This window comes from Lutra lutra, chromosome 15 (assembly GCF_902655055.1).
Source record: "Lutra lutra chromosome 15, mLutLut1.2, whole genome shotgun sequence".
NCBI lineage: Eukaryota > Metazoa > Chordata > Mammalia > Carnivora > Mustelidae > Lutra > Lutra lutra.
Window position 1 is genome coordinate 6,560,348 of NC_062292.1, and position 26,710 is coordinate 6,587,057.

The 26,710-nt window shown below is 39.7% G+C and overlaps 1 protein-coding gene and 1 pseudogene across 3 annotated transcripts in view; both read right to left on the reverse strand.

Moving 5' to 3' along the window:
- Positions 1-8,036: 8,036 nt before the first annotated feature.
- Positions 8,037-26,710, reverse strand: part of RGS7 (regulator of G protein signaling 7) — a 523,389-nt gene continuing 504,715 nt past the window's right edge. For 2 of the 3 annotated variants that reach the window (XM_047705283.1, XM_047705281.1), the window contains 3 exons: positions 26,165-26,254; positions 23,597-23,677; positions 8,037-8,716 (listed from right to left, as the gene is read on the reverse strand). In XM_047705283.1, the coding sequence (XP_047561239.1) occupies positions 23,603-23,677; positions 26,165-26,254 (165 nt within the window). In that variant the 3' untranslated portion in view covers positions 8,037-8,716; positions 23,597-23,602. The remainder of the gene's footprint in view (positions 8,717-23,596; positions 23,678-26,164; positions 26,255-26,710) is intronic. The other variant, XM_047705282.1, reaches the window with a different exon arrangement.
- LOC125086488 (uncharacterized) lies at positions 16,712-16,860 on the reverse strand (annotated as a pseudogene).

The following is a 26,710-nucleotide window of genomic DNA, read 5'->3' on the forward strand; positions in this document are numbered from 1 at the left end:
TACTCCTCTCCCCTGCATGGTTTGGTATATTGTCATACTTTACATCATTTGATTTTGTGAATCCATTGACTGATTTTTATAGATATACTTAATTTTACTGTTTTTGTACTTCTTATTTTTCTTACTCCTGCTTATGGTCTTTACACTCAAAAAATGCCCTTTAACATTTCTTGAAAGGCTGGTTATTGATAATGAATTCCTTTAACTTTTGTTTTCTCTGGGAAACTCTTTATCTCCCCTTCTATTCTGAACGATAACCTTGCTGGAAAGAGTATTCTTAGCTGCATTTTTTTTTTTTTTCCTTTCAGCACTTGGAATATATCATGTCACTCCCTCCTGGCCTTTAAAGTTTCTGCTGTAAAAATCAGTCTAGAGGGGCACGTGGGTGGCTTAGTTGGTTAAGCATCTCTCTTCAGCTCAGGTCATGATCCTGGGGTCCTGGGATCAAGCCCTGCATTGGGCTCTCTGCTCAGTGGGGAGCCTGCTTCTCCCTCTCCCTCTGCCTGCCATTCTGCCTACTTGTGCTCTCTCTCTCTCTCTCTGTCAAATAAATAAACAAAATCTGAAAAAAAAAAAAGAAAATCAGTTTATAGCCTTATGGAGTTTACCTTGTATGTAACTGTTTTGTTTTCTCATGCTGCATTATAATTCTCTCTTTATCACTACTTTTTGCCATTTCAGTTGCTATGGGTCTGGTGTGGACCCTCTTGATTTGATTTTGTTGGGGAATCTTGTCTCCTGGATATGGACTTCTGTTTTCTTTCCTAGATCTATAAAGTTTTTAACTATTATTTCTTCAAATAAATTTTCTGCCACCTTTTCTGTCTCTTCTTCTGGGATCCTTATAACATGAATGTTGTTATACTTTGGGCTGTTGCTAAGTTCCCTAAGACTATTACATTTTTTATTATATTTTTTCCTCTCTCCTCTTCAGCTTGTTTGTTTTCTATTATTTTGTCCTCTAGGTCATTGGTCCAGTTTTTCTGTTTCCTCTGGTCTACTGTTTATTCCATCTAGTATATTTTTAATTTCATTTATTGAGTTCTTCATCTTTGATTCTTTTTTTTTCTTTTTTGTTATGTTTTCTTTCTTTGTTAAGGGTCTTACTCATGCCCTCCACTCTTTTCTCAAATCCAGTAAGTATATTTATGATCATTACTTTATCTCTATCAGGCATATTACTTATCTCCATTTGGTGATGGAGAGTGCTGTGATTTTGTTCTGTTCTTTCATTTGGAATATATTCCTCTATCTCCTCATTTTGTCTGACTCTGTCTGTTTCTGTGTATTGGGAAAGTATTATATCTGCTCTTGAAAGTAGCAGCTTTATAAGGAAGGGTCTTATAGTGCCCTTCAGCACAATATTCCTTGTTCACCAGAACCTGGCACTTCAGGACTGTCTCCTTTGTGTCTTGTATGTGCCCTACTACTGTGGTTGAGCTGCTGTCACCTTTAGTCCAGTGATCTGCAATGGCTCCCTTCCCTGTTGTGGGCAGGGTTTGGTCCCTGTGGTCTGGGGCCTTCTTGAGCCTGAGTCAGACCAGGTTTCTGCCAGAGATGGAGTAGCACTGAACTGCAGGCCACGCTCCCTTGTGTTTTCCCCTGAGAAGCTTTCTTTGTTGGGGGGCGCTGTACTCGGATCATCTGTGTGTCCCCAGCAAACTGCTTCAGCCAGAGTTGGATTGGTTTGTGTGTTTATCTACCCCTCTTCCTGGGCCATGAGTCACTTTGGAGTGGTCCTGGTCCCTCAGGGCTGCTTGCACATGGCCAGGCTTGTGGCACTGGTTTGAATGGGCTCTGGTCAAGTGCATATTGGAGGTAGATCTGAAGGTGGATGTGGGAGTGGGGTACCTGATGTTAGCGAAGTGTGTGTAGGTCTGCTGTGGGAGGTGACCTGGAGCTGAGGCCTGGCAGGAAGGGCCATGTCTTCCAGAGAATAGGAGGGTGGGGCAGTAGTGTTAGCGAGTTAGGTAGTGAGTATTGACACTAGCTTGGTTCCCACAGGTGTTCATGTGTTTAGGCTGGGGGTAGGGAAAGGAATGGCACCCACCAGCTCTTTTGTTCCTGCGGAAGTCTCCCAAAGCTCCTTGCCCCTCTATCACAGGCTCAAAGGTTAGTAAAGAAACACCCTCCTGTATGCCTCATGCTTTTTTTCAACTGCAGCTTCTCTGCTATATCTCATTGGAGCAGTTTGTCGTGCTGTCGCTTTAAGTGCAGGGACTCCGTTTTCTTTCACCCTTCTGGCTCTCCCATTCTTGAGCCTGTTTATTTTTAAAGTTCAAGGGGTAAAGCCTGGCGATTGTAAGAACTCATGAAATTATGCCCCTCTGGTTTTCAGAGCCAAATGTTACGGGTATCCTCCATGCCTGGAGGGGCTGGTGTGAGGGGCTGTTTTTTTCCCTTGTACGCTTCAATGGCATTTCTCCTCCCCCGGAAAAGTCCTGCAGGTTCATTTATCTCGTCACCACATCTCCACCCTTCCTGCCCTGTTTGATGTGGCTTCTTCTCCACATTTAGCTGTAGAGAGTCTGTTTTCCTTGTGTTCCGGTCATTTTCTCAGTTATGTACAATGAGTTTTACCTTGTTGTATTCATGGAATGAAGTGAGCGTAGGGTCCTTCTACTCCACCATCTTCCTCAGAAGTCAAGTTGAATATAGAATTTTTTTTTTAAGATTTTATTTATTTATACGACAAACAGAGATCACAAGTAGGCAGAGAGGCAGGCAGAGAGAGAGGGGGAAGCAGGTTCCCCGCTGAGCAGAGAGCCCGATACGGGGCTCAATCCCAGGACCCTGAGACCATGACCCACTGAGCCACCCAGGTGCCCCGAATATAGAATTTTAAAATCAGTTTCACTCTGCTGACTTCTGACATTCCACATTTCCAGAAATAAATATAATGTCAACCAGACTTCAATTACTTTGCTTTCTGGCAAATTTTGCAGTATTTTTTTTCTATTCTCTTTCTTAATATTATGAAGTGTCACTATGAAACTCCTGGTGTGTATTTATAGAAATAATTATACCTCCTCTTTTCTCATGTTTACATATTTTATCGCTTTAAACATTTAAAACTACTTCTTGAGACAATCTTCAGATTGATCTTGTCTATTTCCATTGGTGTAAATTCTCCCATTCGCTGTGCCATTCACAATGCTTATCCTTCTAAGCATTTTTTATGAGTGTAGTTTGCAAGCTCACATTCCATGCATTTCGCCCGCATTTGCTTTCCTAGAAAATTATAGTCTGTTTCACAGCTCCGGGCCAGGGAGCATTTTATGCTCAGGGGATGCTCCTGCATGCGTGATACATCTCTTGTCTTGCACATGCTGGTGACGTACACTCCCCTTCACATATGCAGGAAGGTACTGGACACCATGGCCATTGGAAATGGCTTAGTTCTCTAGTAACCTTGGGAAATGTGCAAAGCTTTCCGAGTCTCTGTTCATGGCAGAGTGTGGGTCTGTAGCCATGAGTGTGTGAGAGGTTCTGGCCACTCTCCCTGTACTTTCTGCTTGGATCGATGCCCAGCTCTCCAGTGCCAAGTGACTTTAGTCTCTGACAATACCAGATATTCTCGTTGGCTGTTATCTGGTAGGGAACTGTTTCCTTTCTCACTTTCATTAGCAGCTGTGTTGTTAATTTTGAAAATGTAAAAATCATTTCCATTTGGGCTGAGTGGAGGTTTTAGAATGTGTTTACCTTCATAAATATTAGATCTTAGCCTAGAGGAAGCTGAGACTCTTCCCACTCAATCTTATGCGAGGGCCACTAAGGTTTACTATGAAAAAGAGGCAGAAAGAGGGGCTTTTATGCCTGAACACTTGAAGTTTGGGAAGGCCAAAGGCAGGAAGAAATTATGGAAAGGGGATGGAGACTGAGCACTGCACATTGTAGTAGGTACCGTCATATAGTCGGTTCCATTATGTCTTCATCCCCAGAACTGCCAGAGCCTACAACTAGAATAGGAACTCCTGTGTGGAGTGGACTTGTGTGCCTTATTGCTGTGTCACCCCCCAGAGTCCTTTCAAATCCTGTGGCCTACGGGGAACTCTTCTAGACCCACCTTCCATCTTGTGAACCGAGCTTTCTATAGGCTGTGTATTACAGTCTCACTTGCCAGATGGTCAGTTTTAATAAACTTGGCTGGGACTAGCAGAGAGCTCACCTGGCAAACACCCCAGCCTTGTATCATGGAACCAAGAGGTTCCAGAGTCTTTAAGACCTCCCATGACAAATCATTCAGTTTGCTTATACTTAATACCCACTGCCCCGTTTAGCTCATGAGGCCACTGGAAATCTGGTGTATGGGGAAGAAGATCCTCTCCTTATACTTTGGGGCCAAAGGTCATCCTGTATTGAGAAAGAGTGATGATTTCATCCCTGCTACCTTACACCACCATCTGCCCTCCCCCCACTTCTAACTCACATTGTCTTTGTTCCTACAAGTTTCCATCATACATTCAGGTGAGGACTCAGCTGCTCTCTAACAAGCCCTATTCCTATTTTCCAGAGATGCAGTTTGCAGAATTCATTTGTTCGGGGTGCAGTGTCCTTGACTTAGCCAAGTTTCACTTTCCGGTCACCGTTTTGGTACCAATGCTTTATTGGCTCCACAGGGTTGGTGACAAACCCACCATCACACTTGACTTCTCTCCAGGCCTTTGCCCTCTGGTATCCCGATTCACCACTTGGCTTTGGCCTTCTGAACTTCAAACCAAATGATTCCACTCAAGCTAAGAATGGTGTTTGAACGTTGTCTTTTATCTTTTTATCTTTGAGGAAAATGACCTTTTGGAGGAAAATAAAGGGAGGAGATTAAGGTAGATAATATTTTTTGACTTCTTATTATGTACCTAATTCTGCACTTAGTAATTTAGATGCATTGTCTTCATCCTTCCAACCAGTACTGGAGTTAGATATTATTAACCTTTAAAAAAGATAACAAACACACTCCAATATATTTGATTTCCTAACAAGTTGAAATGATTGAGGTCTCATAACTTAATAAAGACATCAAGATTTATGAATCAGTTTATTAATCAGGAAGCACTCATGTCTACCCAGCAGCGGAGGACCTTTGTAAAGATGGAGTTGCAGATGCGCTGCATTTCAGCAGTAGGAAATTATGGAGGTGCGTATTACATGGAGCACTGGGTGTGGTGCATAAGCAATGAATGCTGGAACACTGAAAAGAAATAAAATAAAATGCAAAAAAAAAAAAAAAAAAGGAAACTTCTCCAGGTATTCAAGGACATACACAACAGTTTCTGTCTTAAACTGATAAATAATGATATCTTATGTTTGATACATCATTCGGCATCTTTTTAAAGGTAAATTTCGAGTTCAAAATTCTAGATAAAAAGATACAAAAAATGGTTGTACACAACACTATATATAGGATATGTTTGTGTGAGATCGGATTTAGATCTCTCTCCATCCTTCACATTCATGAAATTCCTCACTATCTTAAGATGGCTTAGAAGATGGGTGGGTTACCTCCTATTGAAGTTTTAGAGGGTGTTAGAATATGCGAAGAGATGTAATGGGCAACAGTGAAGTCATTGGCTGTTTCCGTGTGTTCTTTCAGGTGTGTAACAAGAACACACAAATCCTATGTGTGGAGACAATCAGTGCATGTACCTGGACTAAATTTATGCTAGAGCTAAGACTTACTTTCCACATAGACAAAAATTACTCACAAACTATCATACGTCTCTAAGAGAAGTGAGCACTCAGCCGGCAGAATGAGGGGGCCCCGTATGCGAGTCCTGAGTAGCAACATCTAGTCACACACTTGTCATCATGAAAAGGGAGCCCTTTTCCCCTTCACTTATTTCCCTGGCACCTGACAGGGGTAGAGTTGCTGACCATACTTCTGTCACTCTTACTCAAGCAGAAAATCCACTGTAAATCCACAGAAAACACTGTAAACATTGCAAAGGGAACAATCGGGCCAATGCAATTTAGAGGATGAATTACGTAGTTTTGCAACTGTGTGTGGAAACTCCGGGTCCCCTCTTCAGTGGGTAGCTTTTTAAGTTGCGGTAAGGTAGAAAAAGGCTTCTTAAGAAACCATTTTATTCATTAGAAACTTGAGAGCATTTTCTTCTGTGCCTTATGGATCACATTGTCCCAGAATGGGGTGGGAGACAGTTGCCATGTGCTTATTTGAGCGAACTGCACGAACTCCAACATTCTTCTGTATGTTTCTAAGATACACAATTTTGTATCCTGAGCCTTGTCTAAACTATGTTAAATGGAGTCATTAGGCTATTTAAAGGTTTTTATGTCCTTGAACTCAAACTGACTCACATGTTTACTAGGGGCTCCTGTCTTGGGGATACTTGCCTGGGTGTTTCTCTTTTCTGTCCTCTTGCCATTCTTACATTTTTTATCTCTGTATAAATTTGTGATTTAAAAGTTTTTGCTTAAGGAATGACAATTTGTAAGAGATAGCCTCCAAAATAACCAGTCCTGTTTGTGTAGGGTTCATTGTCTAATCATATTCTTCTAATGGGTCATTGTTCGCTTTCCAATAATGTTTCATTATGTATCAGCGAATCTGTCCAAGGCTGTCCTGAATTAAGTGTTTCCAAGGGAGAACATCTATGTGTCTAGATTTATGTGCATGAACTTTACATATTCCTTTTCAAAAGTCATAGGACATATAATTAAATCTTCTAAAAATCTTAAAGTGGGCGTCTGGGTGGCTCAGTGGGTTAAAGCCTCTGCCTTCGGCTCAGGTCATGATCCCAGGGTCCTGGGATCGAGTCCCGCACCGGGCTCTCTGCTCAGTGGGGAGCCTGCTTCCTCCTCTCTCTGTCTGCCTCTCTGCCTACTTGTAATCTCTGTCTGTCAAATAAATAAATAAACAAAATCTTAAAAAAAAAAATCTTAAAGTAATTACAGTGTTCTGATTATTGTCCATATATAAATTTCTCCTATCATGTCTCTCCCATTTTATGACAGTTCTATACACTGGCTCACAACTAATTTCTCACTGATGTTGGTATTTTTTTTTTTTTCAGAATTTAAATTTACCAATAGGAATTCATAATTATATTTAATTACAGTAACTACTTTTCTCTTTTTTAAGTATCCAGAGTCTGCAGTGCCTGTGTGGATGCAAATGTAAACAAGTTCAGCCCATCTCCCCACAGTGTGACCTTTGGTCCCACTGACCCAACTCTTAAAGGGAGTCAAGTTTCTTATCTGTGGTCTGTGGATGAGTTTCAGAGGATATCCTGTGAATGCCCTAAGAGTTCACTGCAAATGTTCCTATGTGAGAGTGTATATGGATTTTCATTTAAATTTTACCAAAAGAAGTTGTGTGGAATAGTGGACTGGTGCAGTATAGTGGGTTCTGCAGTAGGATGGCCTGAATTTGTCCACCTGCTCACTATATGGCTTTGTGACTTTGAATAGGTTACTAAACCTCTCTCTGCTTTAATATTCTCAAAATTGCAGAAATAACCTTGTAGGACTCCTGTGAGGACGGAATGTGAGCATTTCGCGGGCAGGTACAGCCCGTAGAGCTGCGGCAGGTACTTACTGAAGATCACTCATTACCATTGTGTTCTCAAAAGGATTAGTAACCACCAAAGTGTTAAAAAGTCACTGATTTAGGGCACGTCTAGAATTACACTTTAGAGAAGTTCCCGAGTGGGGAAGTCACACTCAAAACCCAATTCTCATAGAAATATCCATTAGCAAAACCTAGAGCTGCCTATTCATAATGAGGCTGAAAGGCCTGGGAAATAGCTCTGAAAGTGTGCAGGGCCCGTTTGTGCTGCTCTCGATCGGGAGAGGAAGCCTCGGCCTGGTGCCGGGTTAGTCCCCGGATGAAACCGTCTCTGTCAGCTCCTGACTCCTGCGCCGTCTAAGCTTGTTCGAAGCCCTGAAATAAACACACCGGCGGCCGCTTCAGGTTCCGAGTCTACATCTGTGGATGCTTCTCAGTGTTTGTTGTTGTTGGTTTGCTTTGTTTCTGTTCTTGTCAGCACGCAGAAGTCAAAAGTTACAAAAACAACGAGATTCTGCATCTTTTAATGAAAGATAAAACAACAATATAAACATACACAAATTTACAGAGAAGGGATCAACTTTAATACATTTGGAGTAAAAGGTGTTTCTTATTTAAATATGGTATAAAAATAAATGCAAGAAACATTAACCGAGAATGTACAGACAAAGACAGGAGCTTGTTTCTCACTGTGAACACGTTGGTGAAATGAAACTTTCTTTGCTAATTTATTGTTTAATAAATGTGAAGCCATATGTATACTTATTGATATATGTTTTTTCTTTGACAATTCTTCCAGTGTTTGAGTGAATTTTCAGTGAACTGTGTGTCTAGCAGAAGCTTTAAGAGAAAGAGAAAGGGGGAAAAAAAAGGTTTACTTCACTTGAACTTGTTAAAAAGGAAAAGACATAGACCCAGCGCAGTACAAGGAGAAAGTAAGCAGACAACATTTTGAAATGGAGGCATCGAGATGGTAGAGTCCCTTGAAATGGCAATGCCTTAATGTACACAAAGAGAGAACAATTCAGGTCCTTTGCTCATGCAACATCTTGGTCTAATGTCCTCTGCTCCAGGTAACAACAAAGAGCTACAAAGTATATGCAGTGACTCCAGTCTCTTCCATGCTACAAGGTGATCCTTCTAGTAAGACTGAACGAGGCTTGTTAACCTCTTTGACGTGAGAGATTTCCCCTGAGAAAAAAATATAAAACACAGGAAAAAAAACCAGTATGATCACTGAAAACCTATGAGTAGCATTTATTTAATGCAGCTGATTTTCGTGCACGGGTCAAAACAGAACCCTTTAGGTACATCTTAGCTCAAATTTCCTCCCTCCACCAACACATCAAACAAAATGATCTGCCCCTCCTCCCACCCTCCCACCCCTCGACCCACTTCCTCCCCACTGCAAACAGACTGATGGGTTCACAGCACAGATTAGCAAATAATAAAACATGTCCATAAACATTTCATCAAGGCTTAGCAATGATGCAACACCTAGATTTGCAACTGGTTATAAACATGTTGAAACAAACCTTCGTAAACTGCTCTGAAAGGTAGCAATGTGAATGCATTCTCGTTCAATTGCTGGAATTAGTGTCGTGTTTTTAAATATCTACATATGCAGAGGATATGATTTAATTAAACAAAATTCATTATTAAAGGTGTAATTGGTAGAAACTCAACATTGAGTGTCCCCCATCCTATATGGTAATGGAGAAAAAGATGCCAATTGTACATCTACAGATAATCTTTTGGCTCCCTACTTCAAACCAGACATCTCCCTTTTTCCACCTCATTTCCTCCAACCTCAACCCCAACCCCATAAACATCCCATATGTTCTGATTCCATATATTGTGTTAATACCTAGAGTACATAACTCACTTTTCTGAAATCTTGAAAGCCAACACTGTCCCTATTAATACTAGTACTCTAGAGAGAGAAAGTTTTAAATTTCTATCAGAGCTGCAGATTGTCAACTGGTGCTTTGTTTCATCTCTCATTTTATATGTTCTAGTAATAAAAATAAGATGGTCCACTTATTTGAATGGAATTTATCTTTTTCAGAGTATAAAATAAAGTCAAAAGATTTTTTGAGAAATATACTTTAGTAAGGAATTACTCCTAACAGTAGTCTTGATCTGCTACCTAATATGGATCAGAGTTTGATAAAAGGCAGTGTTGTATTGGGAGAGAAATGATCACCCGTCATATTTTGGGAAAAGAGCAATGTGCTTAAGAAATGATCAATAATTTCAAAATCAAGCTTTCTTTACACACTTTACAGTGGCTGACAAGGGCCTTGTGGCTGACATGGAGCAATGGAAAATCAAGCACCCTTTTCTTTTAGTTGGGGAAAAGGGTTCAAAACTTAGCATCTAGCAACTAAGAGTAGAAGATGCCTTCCCACTGGCTATGCTTTAGTCACTTTTGGGAAGGAAAAAAAGAAAAGAAAAAGCAGTTCGTTACGAGATACCCAACTTTCTGTTGTCTGTGGGCCTTAAGAATGAGGTGTGTTTGGCTCCTCCTTGCCGCCCCTTCTGTGCCTGTTTGTGCATCCGTGACAAGGGGATAATCACAGAACCTACTGAAAAGCTTTTTCTAAAGAATAAGGAAACTAAATTGCTTAGAACTGTTCCTGGGACATTCTATGTACTAAGTTTATGATGGCTCTCGTAATATAGTTACATTACTGTTTTTATTGTTAAATGCCTTCTCATTAGAACACTGACACCCGAAGTCTATTCTGACTCTAAAAGGGCATAAAGTTGCTAATGAATTGGAATCTAAAATCCTACTGCTTTTCCATCCCAAACCTGGGCCATAGATTGCTTAAATAATGTTAAAATCTAAAAGCTACCTTTCTGTACCTGAAGACCACACGATCGCCTACATTTACTACTGTATTCATTTCTTATGCTATTAATACGTGTGTACATGAGTTTATATATATTTGTTCTGAGGCTGAATAATGTATTTTTAAGAAGGGCTGTTTCTAATGCCATATGTGGGATGGAGAAAATGCCATATTGCTTGAGGCACACGAGTGAATGCTTATGTGGCAGAGGAGGGAAAGATGCTAATGTAAATTGTAACTTTTAAAACTACAGATTAGTGTGATTTGTTTAAAACTACTGGGAAGAATGAAATAGTCACATTGGAATAGAAAGTCATTTGAAACTCTCTATATAATCATTTTTTATTTGGACTGTGAAAATTACTGTCATCTTTGTAAATTTAACAAATGTATTAATCTGGCTCTCTTTCTACAGACTTTTGCAACATCCTTGAAGCTATGAGTACTTGGCCTGGTAGGAGTTTCATTAAAAAGGAGGTGAGGTGCAGGTTAGCTTGACAGGCTGTTCATAGAATACTCATTCCCAGAAAACAGTAGAAGAACACAGGCTTACAGTCAACCTGGGGATTTGTGACAATAGGAAAACAGATGAACAGAAATGGGAAACAGCCACACGATGAAACACTTGGTGTGATATGGTCTTACCAAATATGTAATAAGGATATTTGTCATGTGTATTGAGGCAAATTTGGGTACAACTAACAGTTAAAAAAAAAAAAAGAAAAGGTTCCATGCCCCAGTCTGGGATCAAAGTAAATAGCTCGGGTGCCCAAAGAGTCACATGAATTTGAAGATCTAGATGATTGGGATCTACCTGTAAGCCTCTGAAAATCCTGCCTTATTCACAAACTGGAAGAAAACAGGCATTATTCTAGTGCACAAGGAAATATGGTTGCTCACTCTATTGGAAAATCTTAAAAAGAACATTGATCTTTTCTTGTAGGTAGGAAAGGATGTATTTACACGTCTCCTCTTCTATAAATCCTTTTCAGTGCAGTTCCTCAGAGGCCGTATTAAATCGGGCAATTAACTTTTCATAATTTTCCCAAGTTGATGAATCTGAGAAATTTTTACAGTTTTAAAATCTTAATTCTGGAAACCTACTTACAACTGAATTCTGTACAAATAATATTTATTTTTAGCCAAATCCTGATACATGTGTTATGTCATTTATACCCTTTCTTGTCAGATTCTAAAGAAAAAGGACTGCACTGGAGACAGCAATCTATAGAGAAAGACAAAGACAGGAACTCAAAAGTTCAGTATCCTATGAGATTTTGTAATAGTTAATGGGCAAAAAACTAAAAAAAATAAGTACACAATCCATTTCAGGACAAAAATACAGCTCAGATTTTGCTGGTGTCTAAGTGAATACGGAGAGCACCTACCTAATCTACAATATAGTTGTCACATAAAATCATATAAACAAGCGGTTTTCCGGTCCCTCACAGTAACACCTCACCTCTCACATGCTCCAGAGATGCTGTTGTAGTGAGGAAAATATCCGCCTCGTCTCCCCGCCAAAAGGTCAGAATGAGTCTCCTTAGTGTTTGTTCTTAGCTCTTCTGAGGTAACTACCAATAGTTAAAAATTTTACCTGATTTTTTAAAAATCTTTCTTGTTCTTAAAGTAGTACCAGAAGTTGACAATAAGAACTGTGAGTTGGTAGAAATGGACATGAAAGCCAGGCTCGTAGCTCCAGTCTGAGAGCCTGGGCACTAGGGAGATGGGGGCCAGTCTCCATCTTCCGTTCTGGAAGACACTAATCCATAAAGCGAGAAGCCACACTTGCTTGGGTGGCTAAGTCACTTGTTTTATCACTGTTGTAAAAACACACAGCAGTCTTTCCTGACCAACAGGACACCAAACAGACTGAGAAGAAATGAAGGGATAGGCTGTTTGGAAGATCGCCATGGAAGAGCTTAAAGAGAAAAGTAGGGGATTATCAGCTTCTTTTGGATTTAAAAAAAAAAAAAAAGGTAACCTCTTGACTCTTGCTTTCTTTTAAATTCCAACTTGTATGTTTCCTGCCATTGCCTCCTTGTCTCTGTTTTGTGTTGCTGTAGACTCAGAAGTACATTCTACAATGTCTTGTAGGCTCTGGAGGCCATAGTGAGGGACTGAGAAGAAGAAAGTACAAGTCTTGCCATCTGAGCGTCTGTTGGTACACGCGACCCGGCTGTCGGACCCCAGCCCCACTGCTACCTGGTCAGAAGCTGACGGCTTGGAGATAATGTGATCCTGTTGGACTAGAGACTGGGTGTGCAATTAGAGACAATGGACTTAAGGATACTGTCTGTTCTTTGACTCTCGTGTTGGAAAAATGCCCTGTTTCACTTACAAATACCATTGCCTTTGCCTGGATTCCAAAATCCTTCATAATCTGGCTTTCCTGGCCTTTCAAACTGCCCGTCCCCAACCCACAGAATGGTTCTGCGGCTGGCCTTTGCACCTGATAGTCTGTCGGCTTGGGTCCTCTCCCCATGGTGGTAGATGCCTGTTCAGATTCTACCCACTTTTCAGAGATGACCTTCTTATCCAAGTTCTTTCTAGAGCCTTCTCACTGCCCCCTAAACTCCTATGGGAAGTCCCTCTCTGGACTGTCTTGCCCACAGAATCAGAACTAGCACCTTTACAAGCCATCTGACTCATCAAATGAGCTGGCTCGGCGAGACAATCAAAAGTTGTTAAACAACATTAACATTACAGAATCCCCCGGGACATACTCCACTCCTTGCAGGAGTTGAGCTCCTGGGCTGATACTGTGTTTTTAAAAACAAACTTCTAGAAACTAAGGAAATGAGACTCAAATGTCTTGGGTTAACTTTTGACTTAATGGAGGAGAGACATAGTGGAGTGAGACTTGGGGAACACTGGGCGCACCCTAAATACTGACTGACTGACAGAACCTGGGCCTGTTTAACTCCTATACTGGGGAGCTCTTCCCTGCTTGACGTGAAGCCAATTCTCCTGGGTAAACTTGCAGGTGAGTTTACTGAACAGTGAAGAATTCTAACAAAATATGGAGAGTGTCTGTTCCTACAGAGTTAAAGATAAGCTCAAATTGCTGAGAGGAAGGAAGGAAGGAAGGAGGGAAAGAAAGAAAGGACTCTATAGCCAGTTTGGGAGCTGGTATATATAATGTGGAAGACTAAAAAAAATCTATTATTATGTACTAAAAAGGGTTTATGAACATAGTTACATTTACGTATCTATTACTAGCTACCTGTTTGGATTGAGAAAGAATAATTAAAGCCAAATACTTTATTTCCTCAGTTTAAGATATTTTCCTAAAATAGTGTATATCCATTAGAAAAATGAGGAAAATATAGAAAAATATAAAGGATAAATGTTACTTGAATATAATTATTTACATACTAATATCTCATCATTCCTTTTTATAAAAATTTTAATTTTTTTACAAAACAAATTATACTGTGCACAGTATTGGTTTATTATGAGTAACAAAGTGATTATATTTTGATTAATCAAGTTATATGTTTTTTTCTAAAATGTTTTGTTCAAGTTCACTGCATTAGTGGGTAAGGAGATCAATTTAGATAGATGCTACCAACACAATGAAAAAAACTGAATATTATAGAATAGCTTGGAATATATCAAAGTGCATCACACATAATAAGGGAATGTACTGTTTCTGAAATGTTACTTACACATATAAACACATACAGTTTATACAGTAATAAAATATACACACACAAACACACACATATGCGTTACTACGTCAAATGTGGTTGGCAAGAAAAAAATGATGAAAACCACTGCTCAAAAATCTAATTTTTAATAGCTGCATAAACCTCCATCAGGTAGATCTACCTTAATGTACTTAAGAAACTGTAATAATGTGTAACCGTTGATGCTACGGCTGTGGTTCGTACTTGGCAGTTACATGAGGCGGTGAATATTCTTGTGTGCTGGAGGTTTTCTTAGTAATTCAACTGCTAATAATTTAATCCTGATTGAAAATGTAAGAAGAATTATGAAACTTCTGACACATTCTGTAAAGTTCTGTTCAAAAATACTGTTTAGCAATTCATATTCCTCTTAACAGTGTAGGAAGTCACTGATTCCCTTACCCCTTTTCTCACACTAGGTATTATATTAAAACTAACCTATTTGGAGGGAAAGTTATTTTGTGGCTTTTAAAATTATACTTGGCTATTAATGAAGATAGATTTTCTGTTAATTCTCACATGTATTTATTGACTATTTGTATTCTTTTAAAACTGTTCAAATGCTTTGTTCGTTTTTCTAAAGGCACATTGTTCTTCTAATTCTTCTATATTGTTCTTCCGCAGGTAAACTAGGTTAGATCTTTGCCATGTACGTGCTCATGGGCGTACCAGACTGAGGACAGGGGGCTGCTCTAGCAAAGGTTTGGGGAGTGAGACGTGTAGTGGCCTTTCATGGTACCTCTGTGGCTGAGACAGAGAAGGGTGAAGTTCATAACTAAACAGACTGTCTTCAAGATGTGCTAGTTACTGGAGTAGTAGAAATCCATCTTCCTCTCTGTTTTTGTTTTGAAGATTTTATTTGAGAGAGACAGCGAGTGAGCGAGAGCGCACAAGCAGCGGGGAGAGGGAGAGAGCAGGCTCCCTCCGGAGCTGGGCACGGGGCTCCATCCCAGGACCCTGGGGGTCATAACCTGAGCGAAGGCAGCCACTTAACTGAGTAACCCGGGCGCCCCCCAAACCATTCTTAAGTGTGTGCAGAGGCTTAACAGACTGAGCTATGCAGGCGCCCCTTCCTCTCTGTTCTTTATGGCATTTTAATAATTTATTCTCACCATTAAACTGATGGAGTTCTGATAAGATGTATGTATAATGAAAATAGTTAATCGTGGTTAAAAGGTTGGGTAACAAAGAAATGCTCTAAAAACTTATGTAAAGTTATAACTCACAAGATAGCGTTTACTGAAAAGAAGGCTAAAGAACCAAACTTAGATTAAAATAAGCCAAAATTCTAGCAGCAAAAGACAAGATTGAGGACATCTCATCTGAAGTCATGGAAAAAAAAGTGGTTTTTTTTTTTTTGGTTTTTGTTTTTTTTTTTGCAGTTTAAGCCCCAAATTACTAGATTTTTTTTTAAGATTTTATTTATTTATTTAACAGAGATCACAAGTAGGCAGAGAGAGAGAGAGAAGAGGAAACAGGCTCCCTGCGGAGCAGACAGCCCTATGTGGGACTCGATCCCAGGATCCTGGGATCATGACCTGAGCTGAAGGCAGAGGCTTTAACCCACTGAGCCACCCAGGCGCCCCCCAAATTACTAGATTTAAAAAATTAATTTTTTTTAAAGATTTTATTTGACAGAGAGAGAGATCACAAGTAGAGAGAGGGAGAGAGGAGGAAGCAGGCTCCCTGCCTAGCAGAGAGCCCGATGTGGGACTCGATCCCAGGACCCTGAGATCATGACCTGAGCTGAAGGCAGAGGCTTAACCCACTGAGCCACCCAGGCAGCCCTAAAAAATTAATTTTTAAATTCCAGTATAATTCAGTGTTCTATTAATCTCAGGTGTACAATAGAATGATTCAATAATTCTATACATTACTCAGAGCTCATCATGACTAAGAAGACCCTTAATCCCCTTCACCTACATCACCCATTCCCCCCACCCATCTCCCCTCTCCCAACCACCAGTTTATTGTCTATATTTAAGAGTCGGGTTTTTTTTTTTTGTTTTGTTTTGTTTTTGTCTCTTTTTTCTTTTTTTTCCCTTCTAATAAGGGGAGAATTTATGTGTCCAGGTTCTATTAAGCAAGGAAATACAACCATGATGTAGTTCCTTCCTTTTCAAAGGGTTTATAGTTTCATTTTTAATTTTTTTCGTTTTTGAAATTTAAATTCAATTAATTAACATATAGTGTATTATTTGTTTCAGAGGGAGAGTATGGTGATTCATGAGTCTTGTAGAATCCCCAGCGCTCATCACGTCACATGCCCTCCTGTGTCCATCACCCAGTTACCCCATCAAACTGGACACAGTTGCTGAGAGCTGGGGTGGGGGAACTCATGCAGTTTTCAGGCTGGTCTGTAAAAGCTACATGACCTGTTCTTTCTTCCTATTTCCGTTCCTATTGGAAGACGGTATTCCCAGTCTCTGCTGGGAGGGTTACGTCTTGAGTATTGTGTTCAGTTATGTTCTGGGGACTGCCTGCAGACTGGAGCAAACAGAGGAGGAAAGCAACTAAGATGACGGGAGAACGGGAGATTATTAAATACACTTTCCTGATGCAGGTCTCACTCAGCTTTCATTTCATAGGAATTTTTAAGGCATCTTCACTTTATTGCATCTTTTTTTTTTTCTTAACAGGGGAAAGCATGAATGCAGTCCCCCACTACCACAAATTATGCAGTTGTGGAAATCACAGGGGTCAGCACATCTGCAGTGCAATGGATAAGCCTCACCCTGGGAAAACGACCTTCATGATCATGGTATCTCCCCTTCCAGGTAATTAAGCTTAGTGTTCATAGAAGTGTCTTTTTTCTTTTCATACTCAAATTTCAGCAGCTAATATATTTAAATAAATTTTGTAATTAATATCAATTCAGTTACGATAAACTGAACATGGGAACAAACACAGTTGACCCTTAACCATGTAATTCAACTGGTGGTTGCAAAATGATGTGGGCACAACTGGAGAGTAGCCTCTCAGCTGTGACATTTGATGTGCCCTTGGCCTCTATCAGTGGGGAGGGGAGAGCATCATTTAGTCTAGGGCAGTGGTTTCAGAGTGTCGTCTCAAAGCCAGTAGGAACAGTATCACTTAAGAATTAGTTAAAAATGAAAATTCTTGGATCCCACCAGAAAACTACTATTCAAACCTCATGAGTGTGAGGTCTAGAAATCGGTCTTCCAGGTGTTCCTGCTGCAGACAAATGTGAGAACCACCGATCTCTGATAAGGAGAGGTCAGGTCAGAATACTTCTACCTAGATCACGGTTCTTAAACATTATTGTTCTGATGTGTTTGTAACAAATGCAAACGGGGGGAGCGAGAGGGGGGAGAAAATGACTGACTCAGTTGATTTGGGATGAAGTCATGGAATCTGTGTTTTCTAAGTCCCTGGTGGTTTTGAGATATGGGGTATGGGGAGTTGAACCACATGAAAAATAGTGAATTAGAGTTCTACCACAGTGAAGTGGAGACAAACCTTAGAATATTCAAAAGGTCATTTTCTAGGTTGTGTTTATACTAATGAAGTTGTGTTACAGTGACACCTCCATGGACTTAGTGAGGTCCTTGATGTACATAAATGTCCCTCCTAATGAAGCCAGTCATCTTCATAGAAACCTCCATCATGGTAGGATTATGAACTAAGAGAAGGGACGTTTTGATTTTATATCTGTACAGCTATTTGGAATTTACCTCAAGGAGAACTTTGAGCATATTTTTTCTGGTTGAGTTCTGTAGGCTTTGCGGCTTGAGATTACAAATATATTCATAGAGATCCATGTTAAAAAATTCCTAGAGCATGTTAGGTAAACTGGTCACTGGATTTCCCCACCATAGATCTTACCGGTAAACACTCAAGGATGAATCATTTTCTCCTCTTTTTTCTCGTACGGACCTGAAACCCCTCTCATTTATCATTTTGTTGTTGGCAAATATGGCTGTTCATCTTGTTTTACTGAAACTATTTGTGGTGATAGCTTAGAAAGCAATTTCAGGTTCCCTGCGCATGATATAGATTGATTGGTGTGAAATGTAGCCTATTTCGTTTGGACAACATAGCTTTATTTTCCCCTAGTAGCATCATTAGTTCCTAAATTGCCACTCAACTTCTATAAGCTGTGGACTGTAGAGTAGTTTTTGGTCCGGGAACATCCAGTGCAACCCCGGAGGTTTCTCAGGAATGTTTTGAGGCTGCTGAGTAGAAAGGCCCCATTGGGAAACTTCCCTGTTGCTAGTACATATGCCAAGGACAGAAGTTTAACAGCATTTCCCGAAGTACTGTTTTAATGTACTGGAGGCCTTGGTTTGCACCAGTGGTTATAAGGTGCCAGCTTCCTGGGTAGCTGGAAACCACCTTGGAGGTGCTATGTAACTAGTTTATAACCCAGTACTACTTATGTATCCAAGCACTATTGGATTCTTTTATCCAACAACAACAACAATACAGTTATTAAACGCCTACTACGGGCCAGATACTTTGTTTTGCTCCTTATCTTAGAATACATACATAATAGCAATAGCCATTCTGACATAGCCACTACTATTGGAAGATTACAGTTCATAACAGATGTTAACAGAAGTAACTCCTTTTGGGATGCCATTAACATGTGCACCTAAATTGGCTCATTCTCGGAAAAGTTAACTATTCAATGAATAGAACTAACTCCCTACAAGCTTCCCACTAGCTTACTTCGTGGAAATCACACAGTTTCTCTTAAAGCAGCACAGAGTAGGCAGGGGAAAGTTGAGGTCCAAGCAAGGGACCTGCTTACTGGCTAGCTCGGGCAACAAGCACTGAAAGTGGACAAAGGTAGAACCAGAAAGAGTTCTGAGGACCTGACAAACGCAGGTAGCATTTGTTGCAGGCAAGGACTTCCATGAGGTCTCCAGGTAGAGGAGCATAGTACAAAAGAAGGTAATCAAGGAGACACCTTGCATCCTGGATCCACACACTGAGCCATTTTCATCTCTGCAGAAGATACGGGTAGAGAGCAGGCTCGGATGCTGGCAGGATCAACAGCTGCTGTATGAATCCGCACTTGATGATAACAAGAACTTAGCCAGTAAAATAGAAGAAATACAGGAGGAAGAGTAGAACTTCCAGCACCAGTAAATCTGCATTCATGCTAGAACATTTTTGGACCAAGTTTGCTGGAAGAGTTAATAGTAGAAAAATGAACTTAAAACTGTCACAATTAGAAATTTTAAGAGTTATAGGGCAAGTTGGGAACTCAGTTAGTTAAGCATCTAACTTTGGCTCAGGTCATGATCTTGAGGAAATGTCTCTTCATGTCTTCTGCCCATTTCTTAACTGGATTAATTTTTGGGGTATTGAGTTTGATAAGTTCTTTATAGATTTTGGATCCTACCCTATGACCCAACAAATGCACTATGAAATATTTACCCAAAGGATACAAAAATACTGATTCAAAGGGCTACATGCACCCTGAAGTCTATAGCAGCATTATCAGTAACAGCAGAATTAAGAAAAGAGCCCAGATATTCAGTGACAGGTGATTGGATAAAGATGATGGACTATTACTCAGCCATCAAAAAGAATGGAGTCTTGCCATTTGCAACAACATGGATGGAGCTAGAGTGTATTATGCTAAGTGAAATAAGTCAGAGGAAGACAAAAACCATATGGTTTCATTCATATGTGGAATTTAAGAAACAAAACAAATGAACCTAGGGGAAGGCAAAATGAAGAGAGGGAAACAAACTGTAAGAGACTCTTAACTATAGAGAGCAAACTGACAGTTGATGGAGGGGAGGTGGGTCGGGGAAGGGCTAGACGGCTGTTGGGTATTAAGGATGGGCACTGGGTGTTGTATGTAAGTGATGAATCACTAAATTCTACTTCTGAAACCAATATTACACTATACATTAATTAGAATTTAAGTAAAATCCTGAAAAAAATTTGTATTAAAAAAATAGATGTCACTGAAAACATTTTAAAAGAACTAAGTATTTTTATCTTTTACACTTTAACTCCAAGCAAGTTGTAGGAGTTATATTTACAATTGTTCTTATCTATATGCCTACTAACTAATTATAGAGTTAAATAAAGATTTCATCCCAAAAGATTAATTTCAGTGCTTTTGTTAAAATTCTCTCACAGAGTTTCCACAACCCCTGGAAATCTGTGGCCATCTCCAGAACACAATTTCCAAACGCAATGCACTAGCACACCAGGGCAGTGGAGACAGGACACCGACATGGTCAGGATCATCTTTCCTGTTGATTCTTTTACAGGCTCTGCAGACACTGCGCTTCACTGAGAAAGAGTAAACTTTTTCCCCAAGAGAGGTTATATCAGGTGAGTTTCTGGGAGTTCAACATGAACTCTCTCTATTTCCCATTTCTCCTTCTCCAGCCCAGAGCCAGGCTGATTTAGTTTCCCCTTCACACAAACTAAGCAGAGGAGGTGAGTAGTACAGTTGGCATGTTGGTTTATGAATGTTGGTTGAAGGCATGGATTCTCGATTCTCCTCCCGTTTTTCCTTTTATTTTCGGTCTGTTCTCCTTGGGGTTTTGTGTGGCAGACAGATGTCATGAGACCAGTGGTTAGAGAAATGGTGTCAGATTTGGTGATGGTGATAGAGGAAGAAAATAGCTGTTAGAATTAGTGCAGCACATGAACTTTTGTCAAAGAGAATGACATCAACTTAATAACATTCAAAGCCATGAGACAACGTAGTAAACCTTGAAAGACCTTGCCCTTAAGGCCTTATCCAATGGCAAGGAAAACAAAGTAATAAAAAAGTAGATCACAGGAAAGAGAGGTCTTGAGACAACAGGGCAAGGTGAAGATATCTTATGGGGTATGGGTTATTCTGCTCCCTCCAGTGTTGGGCATAATGAGGGGAAAATGAGTAGTCAATAGAATGATGGATTTAAAGTCAGAAAACTTTGTTTCCAGTCCTGGTTCTAATTCTCAGCAGTTTGGGTGATAGTGGTAAAGTGACCTCCCCTCCCTGTTCTTTCATTTGCTCATTTGTGAAAGGCTGGTGACACCTGCTTAGTCATCTCCCAAGACTGTCATGTACGTAAAATAGCAACAACAAAACAAAACAAGCAGAAAGGAATGACTGTCTTTGGAACACGTAAAATGCCCTGCAACTGCTAACTATTTATTAGAATTATTCTCTAAGGTGCTGACAAGAGCTGATTAGTCTCAGTAACCAACAGAAGTTTCAGTGGAATTGGGAAGAATTGTCTAGCAAAGTATTTTTGATTCTCATGTAAAACGAAACAGAGATGCCATTTTTATAAGCCAGGTTATGAAAATAACTGTACTGGAACATGCACATCAACTTTACAAGTAGACACTAATTGGAAATGGACTCAGAGTCAGAGGTGGGAGGATTTATTTATCTTCTTCCAGCCGGAAGAATATTAAGGAACAAGGTGATCAATGGAGAAAGAAAGAATTCAGGAACAAAATAAATTTTGGGTCAGTGTCAGCTCCTTTAATAGCTCTGTGATTCTGGGCAAAATATGCACCTTCTCTGACTCTCATTTTCTCACCTATAAAATGCAGAAATAGTAGGAGTGTAATAATATTTAACTTGCGGGGTCGGATGATATTGACACAAAGTCCTTAGTGTAGAGCCAAGGAATAGGAGCACTTGTCATCCCACTTTGCCCAGTTCCTTTCACAGTCTACGTACTTGTTTACATTTTCCCTGTTCCGTTTCTTTCTTGAATAGTCTGTCCTGTAGCCTTCCTGTATGGACCAGACTAACCAGCACTAGGACTCCTTTAAAATGATTATTGAAACTTTGTATTTCCTTCATTACATCTGCCTGGTCAAAATAAAATTGCTTATTCTTCATCTTGTGATAGAATCACTTTATTGACCCTGTAAAGATATCCTGTTTAGTTTATTGTGTAAATACTTAAGATGTCTCACATACCTGCTGACCCTAGAAGAAATCATAAACATGGAACAACAGAACCAAAGGAAAATAAAGAAATGAGAATAGAAAGACTTAAAAGGAACTTTGAATAGAAACTACCATCCCAAGATTTAATGTTGTATAATACATTTTCATTTTTATATATAGACAGTTTTCAGGATAGAGACTTAGTTCTCATGACTAATAAAATAAATATAATTGTATGCTTTTGAGGAAATTGGAGAGCCTTTCTAATTTTCTTATTCCATTTTTTTTTTTTTTTAGAGTATGAAAGAAACAAGGTATTCAATGAAAAATACTACTTTTTTGTTTTCCTGGATGGAAAAAGGTAACCCTGAACAGTTGTGTCTGAAGATTGTAACTTTTTAGTATGTTGTGTGCGTATGTATGAATGTTACTCAGCTTCCCCTTCTGTAGTAATTCCAGCCTTCTCTCGTCTTCTTAAAAGGACAGTAGCCTTTCTCATCCTAATGAAATCCTGTATGTCCAGTTAAATGTAACTTCCTTTGGGAATTCTGACATTTCCTATGGGTGCTCATATCTCACCCCAGCACCAAGCAGAAATAGTTTATCTTTCTTGTGTGTGTCACAACATCTTGTTTATATCATCGGGCTCCGGAGCAATTAAGGTCTCTACCCTCTACATACTCCTGAGACATAGCACGTGTCTGGAATGTAGCAGTCATTTCCTGTATGAATTTGGACTGAGGGCAGTAGATGGTTGAGCCTGTCTTGCCCTTAATTCCTACTTAAAGCCTGCAGCGTGTGACAGTGTGGTACTATTTTAAGAGTTGGGGATGGTGTTGGAGGAAAGACCACCATTTTGCTTCCTTCCCTTCATCTTCCTTATCTTGTGTTATTTCTTTTTAATCATTTTTAAAATTTATTTTCAGCAGAACAGTATTCATTGTTTTTGTACCACACCCAGTGCTCCATGCCCTAATACCCACCACCTGGTTCCCCCAACCATTTTTAATTAGATCACAGAAATTTCCATTCTAATCTTTAGAAAAAAATTCTGTCAGCATTGTGTTAGAAAAGGATGAATTTGGAACAATTCTTAAACATCGCACAGAGCACTGTGCAACAGCCTATGTCTACTTTCTCCAGCAAAATCTTGAGGCTTTTTAAAAATATTGTCTTTATCTTCCCATGGTGACTTATGAGGCATGTTTAGGAAAATTTGACTTTAAAGGTCAGAGATCCCAATAGAGCCAGCCAAAATTTTGTGAAGTTTACAGAGTGATTAATTCCTGGAGTCCTTCATTTTCCAGCCCTTTAATTTGTGCAATCACATTGAATGTTCAAAGTATACGCTGCTCTGTAAAGTCTTTCAAATACCCTGTGCCCAGTCCCAACCAGCAATTCATAAATAGAACTGATTAACATTCCCCACCACAAAGGTCCTTGAAGGAAACTAAGAACAAAAACAGCATCTTTGTTGAACCCAATTTGCTTACATTTCAACACACATAACTCCACTTAACTGGCCATCACAGCAAAAGCCACAACACACACACGCACAGCAGCATGGAGCTAACCACACAACTCAACAGACAATGCAGACAAACTTGAGTATAAACCAAGAGTTTTCTACCTCTTTTCATAACAGGTTAGTGCTGGCCCTCAGTGTTGGTGTACAGTTTTTATGGCATGGGAAAATGGGGATGTTTCTGCCCTATAAAAATAAATGTGTTGAAGGCTTTAGTTTGAGCTTACACACGTCGGAAAGTTCCAAAGGCACTGGCACAACACACACACAAAAAAAGTCCCACAAACAAATATATCACCAAAATATCACCAAAACACATGGCAAGGTACTAAGAGAACAGTGGTAGGAAAACTACTGGTTTCCTGGATGATTTAGGCAACAGTTTTCAACACCTTCCTGAAACATAAAGCATGCTGGTGGGTCTTTGGTGAGGTATATCTTGTCACCCACCACCATTTGTACCAACTCATTAGGTCATTTTCTCCCTGCAGAAGTAGAAAGCACAGAACCCTCATTGTTCTTTACCTTCTAAGCTTTAGGAAGGGCTAAGAGAGCACGTAGAAATGCATGCACTATCTTTAAGAAAGGGATACATGGAATAAAAATACAAAAAAAGTAACAATTTCTTCATTTTATATGTCATAATATGCACTTCTTTCCAAACCTCAGTTTGATACATGTGGTTTTTTTCATGGATGACAGCTTTACTCTAGAAGGAGCTGGGACAGAAGGATAAGCAGGAAGCACAAAGTTCTGAATCTGAATAAAGACAATACTTTACTTGTTACGTCAAAAGATGCAGGGTGAGAGATGGGGTTAGAAATTGGGAAACTTTCTGAATTGGACAATGATTTGCAATTCCTCAAAAAGATAAAACTTACCACATTCTGTGCAAATTTCTCAAAAGATGTTCTGCGATCCATTGAGTGTTCCGACTTACATGAGTGGGGGGATGGGGCAGAGGGAAATAGGGAACATAAATAAAAAGAAAGCAAAGAAAACAGAGCAGAAAAAGGATGATGAAATGAGGCAACAGCAAATCCATGTTCTAAATCGAGGGACCAGGAAGGTAGGAGAGCTGCCAAGGAAGGACCCTAGACGCAGGTCACAGGTTCTGTTTTTGTTCGTACTTTTAACACCAAAGCGCTTCCTGTCCAAACAAAATGGTATGGTTTCAAGCAAAATAAAATGACACTAAATGAAGTAGATATGTGAAGGTTTTACACTGACATGAGTAAATCCTACATATTTGAAAATCTAGTGGAATATTCTCCGAATTCCCTCCTAATTTTCTGTCAGGACTAGATTTCTGTTGATTACATGAATTCTGCAGAGCACTGCTGTCCAACAGAACTTTCTGAAAAGATGGGAACTTTGGGGTGCCTGGGTGCTCAGTGGGTTAAAGCCTCTGCCTTTGGCTCAGGTCATAATCCAGGGTCCTGGGATCGAGCCCCGCATCGGGCTCTCTGCTCAGCAGGGAGCCTGCTTCCTCCTCTCTCTGCCTCTCTGCCTACTTGTGATTTCTGACTGTCAAAGAAATAAATAAAATCTTAAAAAAAAAAAAAAAAGATGGGAACTTCATTCTATGTTGTCCAGTATTCAGAAGCCTTAATCTGGGGCATGGAGCACTTGAAATATGGCTAGAATTTTATGTACTTGTAACTCAAAATGTTAACAACCCCATGTGGCTGGTGGCAGCCATATTGGACTCCTGCAAAGACAGTGTATCTGCTTCTAGCTGTGAAGGCCATGGACTTTGAAGACCCCCGTTAGCCCAGATAACAGTCATAAATCACACAAAATTACAATTCAATCTCAAAATTTCAAGAAGTTATGGACTATTTTAACATTAAAAAATAGTGATTTTTATATTCAGATTTTCCATACCCTGCTTTATTGTTTATGCTGGTTATAAACATTAACTGAATAATGAGGTCTGTTGCTGCTCTTCCAAAATGTGCTTGGCTACCTTCTTAGGTGTGTAAAATTTATCCCAGGGATACTAAGTAACCCAGGATAAATAACAAATTAAAATATTCTGGAGCAAACATTACTACATTCTGACAACTATCATTGAAAAATATGAGTCTAGGAATGCCTGGGTGGCTCAGTTGGTTAAGCCTCTGCCTTCGGCTCAGGTCATGATCCCAGGCTCCTGGGATTGGAGTCTTGCATCGGGCTCCTTGCTTGGCAGGGAGCCTGCTTCTCCCTCTGCCTCTGCCTGCCACTCTGTATGCCTGTGCTCACTCTCTCTCTCTGACAAATAAATAATTAAAATCTGAAAAATAGTCTACATTTAGTCATGGGTATGTGGCCAAGAACACACGAGCTTACTGGAAAGAGAATACCCTCAAGTTTTTGACCTAATGATGTTGTTCTTTCCTTTCCATTAATGGAATTTTTATTTCCTTAAACTAGACATACAGAAGACTAACATGAAACATGGAAACTTCTAAAAAACATAAAGCATGAACATTTGCAGAAACAAAACAAAATAAGCAATCAACAAACAAAAAAACACCTTAAATGGCCCTTATAAAATGCAAAGGTTTGGGGAAGGTCTTAGAGTGTGTTCACTTACCATTTGTCCAATACCCTGGGCTCAGCAGAAGGAACTACTCCACACAATTACAACTGAGAACCAGATCGAAAAAGGTCACAAAGAACCAATACCTTTTTCTTTGCCTGTAGAAGCTCTTGGTAGGCACTGGATCTTATAAAACGTGGATATGAATCACTTTTCATCAATTTGTAAATGTGCTCCTAGAAAGAAAGAGTGGTTGAATTGCTTCTTTAGTAGTTCTCAGGGGCAATCAGATACTGTGATAAGAATATACAATATGGTCCAAAAACAATTCTGGAAGCAGCTAAAATTGACAATGTTGGTGAGAATACTTTGTGTTGATAGGACATCTAAGTCTTCAGATTTATTATTTTATTCATGGATCAATATTTGAACTGGTTTGAGAGCAACAAGGAGGCAAGTCACATCCGGTCCTTGAGAGAAATGGAATTCAGTTAATGGAGTGTCATGAAGTGATTTCAGATCAAGTGGCTGATTTATATAGATCATTCGAGACTATGAATCTGCTCTCTCTTAAAATTATTTCAGGCCAAAAGTGAATGATACGAAGTCAAGATCGAGTGATCATCGTCGATACCTCTGGCATCTACATGTACTTGGAGGACGCAGACTGCCCAGATGAATCATCTCTTTGG